Genomic DNA, 10,000 nt, shown 5'->3' with positions numbered 1-10,000 from the left:
GTAACTGCAAAATTCAGGATGGCGACACCAGAAGAGTTAGATAAGAATGTGAAAAACTATGGAAGTAAAGAAAATAATGATAATTCAACGTATGCTACTTCAGAATCAGAAATAGATTCTATGAAAACTCTTGGTGAAGTGGCAGGAAATACAGAAGAAAACAGTGATCAAACAGACGAAAACAGTAATCAAACAGAGACAACCCTGAATTCAAAACTCTTCCCCGGCATAGAATCTCAGACTGTCTTTGATCGAAGTACTGACCAAGGTACTGGCGGTTCAGAGACAAGCAGCCCCGTTACACTGAGGAACAAGAGAAGAGCAGGAAACAGCATCGACTCCTTCACAGCAACGCCTTCTGAGTTGCTGAAGCGGAGGAGCGCCGAGATTGTGCAGCTGAGGCGAAAGCTGGAGGCCAAGATGAAGCGGAAGAGTCTCCAGGGTTACTGCTTGAGTGACGACGAGGACACGACTCTCCTGAACAAAGACAGATTGGACCCTAGAACACTGAGGCGACCACTAAGTGCCTTTGGAAACTTGTGTAGAGACAACAGGAACGAAGCAGTGTTCTCAGCTAACTCGAGCTGTAACAGCAGTAACAACTCTAGTTATTGTTCTACTCCAATTCACCGCCAGCAATACAGGGACAACAGACCCCCACTGCATGCCATCGACTCTAAGAAGTTGAGGTATATCTTGGGTGACCCATGCTATTCACCCAACGATCACAGGGGCAAGTGCACTCACCATAATCAAAGGTGTAAAAGTGCACATAATGACACCTGTTACTGTGATTATAGGTACTCAGACCGGTGCACGGAACATACTAGTCCTCGCCCTTGCTACAATAATCGTTGTAGTGATAAGGTTACTAACATAAAATCAACAAATCTTTGTTGTCACCACACGTGTGAGTCATATAGTAATCATTCATGTTCACATTCACCCAGTCATCATCGGAATTCGAGTTTCTGCGGTGGTCACAGGTCATATAATCCCTGTGGACATTGTAACTGTTCGGACACATGTGATGACCATAGAACTTGTGAATCAAATTGCCGCACGATACCATACAATCCATGTGACAATCAGTGCTTTAACGCAATACCCCGTAGTAAGTCATGCAACTGTGATCACAAATGCCATGCATCAGGGGCTTACACTCCTAGACCCTCAGAATCATGTAGCTGCAGTGCTGTCTCCAGTCCCTGTAGATCATCGAAGTTTACCTGTCTTCAACATACCTCTAGAAGTGACAGCCCATACCAGGATGCAGAAGGATTTGAGTCGCAATACCACACACCCTTGGGGTCACCACGCCCTGTTAAATCCATTCGACCCGCCCAGGGTTAGTATCGGTTTGTTATTTTTTGTCTTAACATTAATACTATCTCTAGTTCATAATTTGCTAGGGTTGAACCTCATAAGGTATCACATCTTCAGTGACTGATCATTATCGTTATCATTACTACTACTACAACCTAAACTACAATTGTTATTACTACTACTACAAGTCATCGGCATCATCATTACAGCTACTTGCTATCATCCTCATTAACATTATCATAAATGACTTCGTTACTCATTCCCTCCCTGGCTTCCTGCAGGCACTGAGAACAACGCTGGGCGGATCAACTATTATCCCAATTGTGATCCAACGATCTGGCTCCGATCGTGCGAAAAGGAGATCATCCAGCCTCTCCATGGAACCAGATCAGGTTAGCATGGAGTGACCAAAACTCCAATTAGATCCTCAAGTTGCATATGCAGTACGGTATCGACGTTAGGAAAATAGTCGATCTCAGGTGGCAGATCGAGTTAAGCAAGTGCATTAAATAGGTTGTGATACAGGTTTCAAACTACATCAGGAATATACTGCGGAGGGAAATGATGACGGAAACCTTACCATAATGTCTAAGTGTTCAGATAGAATCCCTTGAGAGTCACATTCAGAAACGGTCGTAAACCCTCCTCAGAATAACCAGAAAGTTAGAAAGGTACTTAAGTAGCATGAACGAGTATGGCGAAGATCTTAGAAATCAGAACCGTGAACCAAACGATACAACGTACTACTACTACTACCATGAACCCTTGCCTCATGTCTAACCTCATATCTTTCTCTGGTTCAGGTACCATTCCCTCATGTCTAACCTCATATCTTTCTCTGGTTCAGGTACCATTCCCTCATGGCTCACCTCATATCTTTCTCTGGTTCAGGTACCATTCCCTCATGGCTCACCGGGACGCTAATCAGGAATGGTCCAGGAAGGATCAAGGTCGGGGACCAGCAATATAACCACGTGTTCGACGGCTCGGCTTTACTTCACAGGTTTGTGTGGCCTTTCTGTCAGAGTGTCTGGTGTCCTGTTTTTTTTTCTCTTTATGTACTGAAGCATTTACGAGCGTTTTTTTTTATCTTGTTTTATAGGATTGGTATGAATGGATGTCATTGTTCCCTTTTTTTGGTTTAGGTGGATTTCGACTAGCCTATTCAAAGTTCTTAGAATCTTAATTGGGCTGTTAATGAATTGTATGGCCAAGTCATTCATTCACCTTTTCACACACACACACACACACACACACACACACACACACACACACACACACACACACAAATATACATACGTACAGATCTATCTATCTATATCTATATCTATCTATAATATATATATATATATATATATATATATATATATACATATATGTGTGTGTGTGTATATATATATATATATACATATATCTATACACACACACACACACACACACACACACACACACACACACACACACACACACACACATATATATAGATATATATATATATATATATATATACACATATACATATTTCTCATTTTCAGCTGTGCCTCTCTCCTGCAGATTCCACTTCCACGAGGGCGAGGTCACATACCAGAACAAGTTCCTCGAGAGTCGGAGTTACCTGCGAGACACCAAAGCCCAGAGGATCGTTGTCAATTACTTCGGTACAAGAGCCCATCCTGACCCTTGCAAGACTATTCTTCAGAAGTACGTATGATCTTAGTGAGGCAACTGTGCTTCGGCTTAACGTTAATGAACTGTTTTTTTTTTTTTTTTTTTTTTTTTTTTTTTTTTTGGGGGGGGGGGGGTCCATGTTCAAACTGTTACGTGTTATTCATCTGTATTCTTAAATCGCTGGATACTTTCATCCCATGACGTTATTGTTTATTTTCTGATTGTCACGGATTCACAATAATAATATGTGCCCCTCAAATGAAATGCTAATCATCACGTTGCATATTTTTTCTTATCTGTCTATCTGTATTTGACCTTCTGTCTGTCTGTTTGTCTCTTTCTCTCAATCCCGTTCTCACTCTCACTATCTCCCACACCCCTCCCTCCTCTCTCTATCTCCTCCCCCCTATGTTACCTCATCCTTTTGAGATGTACGTAATCACTTGTCTCAATAAACTCGTCAAAGTCAAAGTCAAAGTCAAAAGTCCCCCCTAACTCTCTCCTCTCCCTTGCTACTTATCTCTGTCATGTGTCATGTGTCAAATGTCCAAACCTTTCCAGCGTGGCGAGTAAGTTCAGCTTCGAGGAACACTTCACAGACAACGCCCAGATCAGTCTCTACCCTTACGGAGACGGCCTCTACGCCCTCACGGAGACGCCCTTCATCTTCCGAGTGGACCCTGAGACCCTCAACACCCACGAGAAAGTAGGGAGAAGAGCTGATTTTTCTTAATACGTTTGGGAACATTATGAGTTTGTTAGATTCATTGTTCGCGGTAAATTACGATGTGTACACTCACTCGAGCTTGATACGCAAATATTGTGAATTGGGATGCATAAAATGCCAGAACAAATAAACACTACGGCACATTTTGTACACACTAAACTGCATCACCACCTTCATAAAAAAGAGTTTAAACAACGTACAGCAACTCCACTGCAGTGTAACAACACAGTAGGCTATTAGAGGTCCCTTCTTCATATCACACAGGTTTCACTAATGCTTAACTCCAGAATACTTTAGTTAGCTATACATACAGCAAACATTACCAAGCCTGTCCTCTTCTGGAAAGATATTTTGAAAAATGTTGCATGGCGTCATGATGACATGAAATGTTCTGGAGTTAAAGTCAGTCTTTCAGAAAATACAAAACAGAAAGACTTTACAGGGGGTCGCATTTACATGCAAATTATGCTTCATTCTTTTTTTTTATTTGAAAAAAAAGTATGATGGCAGATACAAGTCCCGCCTTCCTGCAGACTTGGTATACTTATCTTGTGGCTTACAACACTACTACTTAAACTACAATATAACTTTCAACATCTTCATACAAGAATAAAGCAATAGTATTGTTCTGGGTAATTCGTAAAAGAAAAGAAAAATACGTCACTAGTATATAAATACACAAGACTAGAATCTAAAACATTTCACAATAGGTATGTTAGCAACATTCATCATAAACAGCAAACTTACCATGTTGTTTTCATAAACTTGAAAAATATTTGCAAAACATATGAAGAAGACAGTGATAAAAAAGTGTTAAAATATATGTAACATCAGAATATTTCAAAACATCAGGGAATCTAACACCATCAACCTTACGCTTCGGGTAGGAGTTCCTTAAGGAGAAAGGTGCTGGAAACCCATTATACAAACAGTTAATTACGTATCAATTGGTTTGATTACTCCTCAGGTTAACCTAACCCACCACATCGCAGTCCTGACGCACACGGCGCATCCCCACGTGGACAGGGACGGAACCGTGTATAACATCGGACAAGGAGTAGGACCTCTGGGACCGAAATACCACGTGTGCAAGTTTCCGAAACCAAAGGCCGATCGCAAAGGTAAGAAACGACCGGGGGAAAACGGATAGGACATAGTCATCGTATCTTTGAAGGATTAATCTTGTGAATGAAGACTTTTGATGTATTTTATTATTTTCTTTTTACAAGATATGCAACATTTCCGACATGCATCCCATCAACTGCTGTTCCAGGACAAAGAGTAAATAAACATCTAAATACCCACAATACCTATCACTCTCCCTTCAACCTAACCTGAAAAAAGCAACTCTCCTCCGAACACAGGGAAAGTTAAGACGCCTTTCGAACAAGCGCACATCGTCGGGTCCGTAAACGCGAGGTGGCGGATGAACCCTTGCTACATGCACTCCTTCGCCATGACACCTAACTACTGGGTCATTATCGAGCAGCCGATGGTCGTGTCCGTCTCAAAGATCATCAAGGTCATACTCAAGCAGGACGCCCTTATCGACGCCCTTCAATGGTGGGAAAAGGAGGTATGGTATTCTTCTGCTTTTGTCTCTGTGCTTGTCTGTCTTCTTTTCCTGTCTGTCTTCTTTCCTCTCTGTCTTCTTCCCTGTCAGTCTCTCTTTTCCGTTACTTTTATTCTGTCGCTGTCTTTCTCGTACATCTATCTATCTCACTTTTCAACCCCCTTATCTCTCCTCATGCTCGTAATCACGTGTATGTCTCTTCTCTCTTCTCTCTCTCTCGCTGTATTTCCCTTCTCTTTCTGTCTCAGCTAGTCCATCTGTTTCCCCTTCTTTCCATTTCCACCTCATACTCCCCCCTCTCGTAATCTTGTATACGTTTGTATGTCTCTCTCTCTCTCTCTCTCTCTCTCTCTCTCTCTCTCTCTCTCTCTCTCTTTCTCTCTCTCTCTCACTCAGTCTCAACTAGTCTATCTGATTACTACGTTTCTCTCTTTCTGCTCTTTCTCTCTCTTTCTTTCTATATCTTATTTCTGTCTGCTTGTCTATTTATCTATTTTGCGAATTATTATCATTGTTGATTTTTGCTCTCGTATTCTTCTCCCCTATCCCTGTTCATGTTCGAAATTCAGAATCAATTTTTACCGTTTTTCTCCGCTATCTCATTTTTAAAAATTCTATAATACATCCCTCTACCCTCTCCTTCCCTTTCTATTTTTGCTTGGTCATTCCACCACTCCCCTACCCCCCTCTCTCCTAACACATATACATATGCATAAGCATATACAACTTGACCTTGCTAAAAATTATATGCATATTTATATATGCATATGTCTCTCTCTCTCTCTCTCTCTCTCTCTCTCTCTCTCTCTCTCTCTCTCTCTCTCTATATATATATATATATATATATATATATATATATATACATATATACATAATATATATATATATATATATATATATATTTACACACACACACACACACACATATATATATATATAATATATATATATATATATATATATATATATAAAAATATACATATATATATATATATATATATATATATATATATATATATACATACATACATACATACATACATACATACATACACACACACAACACACACACACACAATATATATATATATATATTATATATATATATATATATATATATATATATATATATATACATACATTTATACATATATATATATTATATATATATTATATATATATATTGAATATATATATATATATATATATATTATATATATATATATATATATATATATATATATATATATATATATATATATATATATATATGATTAATTCATTTACATACATATCTATAAAGAAAACAAGGATGTAATTAGAAGTTCCAAATTGCAGACGAAGCTCCACGTGGTGCGTCGAGACACGGGGGAAGTGACGTCGACGCAGTACGTCACGGAAACGTTTTTCTTCCTGCACACCATCAACGCCTACGAAGACAACGGCCACATCGTGCTCGATATCGCTGCTTACAAAAACGCCGACATGCTCAATTGCATGTTCGTCGAGGCCCTCAAGGTTAGGCCTAAGAAAGGGAGCAATTTCCTCTGTCATTTGGAACAATTACAATTAGAATCTGGGATGGGACTTTATAGATTAAATACCCATTCCCATAAAAAAATAAAAAAAATCATAGACACCATACAGTGTCCATATCTCTAAATCCATTAAGAACCACTCATTTCCCCTTCATAACAACCGACTTGAATTTTCAGAACGCCGCCTATGATCCTACCTACGCCCAGATGTTCCGCGGGCGTCCCAAACGATGGGTATTGCCCCTGAACCCTGACAAGGATGCCAAACCAGGAGCCAATCTCGTCACGCTACCCAACACCAACTGCCGCGGTCGGTGGGAGAAGAAGAACGTGGTGTATATCACGCCAGAACTGCTTTCCGACATCGGTTGCGAGGTAAAAATAGCGTTTATTGAAAATTTATTGTGATGTTTATTGTTTTAACTTGGTTGTATTATTTTGGGATTTTTTTTTTTTTTTTTTTTTTTTTTGGGGGGGGGGTTCTTGTCTTTCATGTTATTCTAAGCGTTTTTATTTTGTTTTTTGTTTTCCGTATAAGATTCTTTGATTTTCTTCAGTGTATGTTTGTTTTAGACTACTATGACAGACTGTTAAAAAATTGAGCATATGTCTATGTAATCATTCAAAGCACCCAATCTTATTGAGAGAGAAAACACTAGTAATTATCTATCTATATCGTAACTGTAATTCAAAACGTGTTCCGATGATATTTCCATATGGGTGTCACAAACCGTAAAATAGGTCTTGTTTTGGAAGAATTCATATTTTCACCTCCCCCCTCCCCCCAGAAAAAAAAAAAAATGAAAATAAACACTAGAAATTATAATCCAAAAAATGTGATGTGAAGGATGCAAGTTGGTAGTTCATGATGAATACCCAACGGTTTCATTCCCGGATATAAAACAATTCCTTTGACATTGTACAGTAAACCCTTAGTGATTAGAGACATCACTTAGTGTAACTGAACCCACTGTTGAATATAACGCGCTGATTTGTTGTGCCGTAACAAAAAAATAACATATAATCTTCTCCATCAAGCCAAATAGTGAGAGAAGCGTAAAATACATAAATAACACGTAAAACAAATGTGTTGGCAAAGAAGATGCGATTTTATTGTTCATTTCATCCAAGGCGTCGCAATTGTAGAGAAAGAGCTTCATCCTGTGTGGGCTCGGCATATCCTGTCTAGCTGAAGGGTGTTGCCAACATCACTAATGCTATAGGAAATAAAAATTAGTACAACGACTGTAAAGATATCATTTGTAGAGATATCATATGTGTGTGTTGTGTTTCTGTGTTACATATCTGGGTATTTTTTTATCAACAGGTGCCGAGGATATATTATGAGGAGTATAACGGACGTCCTTATCAGTATTTTTACTCAATCTGTAGCGACGTGGATCATCCCAGTCCAGGCACAGTAAGTCATAGAAAATGGGTCTGAAATCTAGAGAAAACGTATAAACTTATGTATGGTAGGAGTAACTATATCATATTTGAAGTCCTCTAAAACATTTTCATGGATTATTTGCTATAGTATTTCATAATCATTAAACCTTTTTAGTATATGTTACAAGTATGAGAAACTTACAAAGGAGACGTATTCAGTCAGATGATGAGTAGCATTTAAAGAAATCTCGACGAGTATAGTAACATATATACGTGTTGTTCCTTACTCGCAGTTGGTGAAAGTGGACGTGGTGAACAAAAAACACGTGGAGTGGAGCGAAGACAACGTGTATCCATCTGAGCCGATTTTCGTTCCACATCCAGGGGCAAAGGTGCGTGCGTCATCGTTTTCAATCTTGCTGTGTAATAACGCTAACAATATATCCATCTTTGAAGGTTAGGTAAAGATATGAAACATGTCATCAACTTCCCAGATTATAATACTAGAAACCACTGCCTCCTTCCCTACAGCGTGAGGACGACGGGGTTGTGTTAGCAGCTTTATTAAGAGCCAAGGGACTGGACGACCAAGTGTGTATGTTGGTACTCGACGCCACCACCTTCACGGAACTCGGGCGCGTCGAATTCGTGGCGCCGGGTCCTGTGCCCAAGTGTCTGCACGGGTGGTTCGTTCACGACGGGACCCTCAGAGTCCATAAGGATGATGACGCAGACTCTCACAAATAGGATGTTGATGTAACGCCTCTCATAGGGAGCCATGACGCTGCAACAGAAGGATGGCGTTTCATCATGCGAGGGACGTAATTATATGTATCCCTGGAGAATGTGAATATGGTCGCAAGTAAAGTTAAAGAAGGAGTCAGGAGTTATGTATGCAAATTTCCTTGCAATGTACAAGGAGGGGGAATGACTTTTGTCCATAAAAAAACAGGTACCATATTTCCACTTCGGAAAGACCCTTTTCAGCTTATGTATGAAATAACGGATTGCATTGCATCCTTAGACCATGTCCTCCATGTAGATAGATTGTGAATGACCATATATATAAATATATATATATATGTATATATATATATATATATATATATATATATATATATATATATATATATATATATATATATTGCACACAGACACACAGATCACAGACATTATACATACATACATAAACACACACACACACATATATATACATACATATATATATATATATATATATATATATATATATATATATATATATATATATATTCCGACTTAACTACTGAGAATTTTCCGTTAAGTAATACCTTAAACATTTAAGAAGTCTAGACACTTGTTTGGTATCATTTAGCAGTGCTTAACAATGAAGAACAGTGAACCGAATAGATTGCCAAAGATTTCTGGATGTTTCTTTTTTTTTTTTTTAATTTCCTCATTATCTTTATATGATACTCATGCAATATATTAGCGTATCATGAGTCGAATTTATTACGGTAGTGATGATAAAACAAAAAGAAAAAGGAAAATGATGGTGGTTGTAGTAATGACAATAGTGAGAATATAATAATGATGTAATAATGATAGTGATTATATAATGATAATGGTAGTGATGATAATAACAATGATATTAATGATAATTAATAAAATGATATCAATATTAATGATAATAGATGTAATATCAATAATTAGAGGAACAAGGAAATCCATAGTGATAATTATACTTATATCGGAAATGGAGATTGATAATATTGATAATAAGTATAATGGTAACAGATT

The 10,000-nt window shown here is 38.2% G+C and overlaps 1 protein-coding gene across 1 annotated transcript in view; it reads left to right on the top strand.

The window, feature by feature from the left end:
• The window catches only part of LOC122243363 (uncharacterized), a 26,373-nt gene extending 17,269 nt beyond the window's left edge, over positions 1 to 9,104 (top strand). The window contains exons 2-13 of the mRNA XM_086545453.1: positions 1 to 1,348; positions 1,608 to 1,718; positions 2,218 to 2,329; positions 2,881 to 3,027; positions 3,556 to 3,700; positions 4,689 to 4,842; positions 5,086 to 5,297; positions 6,633 to 6,812; positions 7,010 to 7,207; positions 8,160 to 8,252; positions 8,515 to 8,613; positions 8,753 to 9,104. The exon at positions 1 to 1,348 is cut by the window's left edge and continues 536 nt beyond it. Of these exons, the coding sequence (XP_086401579.1) occupies positions 1 to 1,348; positions 1,608 to 1,718; positions 2,218 to 2,329; positions 2,881 to 3,027; positions 3,556 to 3,700; positions 4,689 to 4,842; positions 5,086 to 5,297; positions 6,633 to 6,812; positions 7,010 to 7,207; positions 8,160 to 8,252; positions 8,515 to 8,613; positions 8,753 to 8,968 (3,015 nt within the window). The 3' untranslated portion in view covers positions 8,969 to 9,104. The remainder of the gene's footprint in view (positions 1,349 to 1,607; positions 1,719 to 2,217; positions 2,330 to 2,880; positions 3,028 to 3,555; positions 3,701 to 4,688; positions 4,843 to 5,085; positions 5,298 to 6,632; positions 6,813 to 7,009; positions 7,208 to 8,159; positions 8,253 to 8,514; positions 8,614 to 8,752) is intronic.
• Positions 9,105 to 10,000: the final 896 nt, after the last annotated feature.

The sequence above is a fragment of the Penaeus japonicus genome, unplaced genomic scaffold, assembly GCF_977035675.1.
Source record: "Penaeus japonicus unplaced genomic scaffold, GWHDUDI00000001_assembly GWHDUDI00000016, whole genome shotgun sequence".
NCBI lineage: Eukaryota > Metazoa > Arthropoda > Malacostraca > Decapoda > Penaeidae > Penaeus > Penaeus japonicus.
The sequence above is the reverse complement of the archived record's forward strand: the minus strand, read 5'-3'. Positions and strand labels throughout refer to the sequence as shown.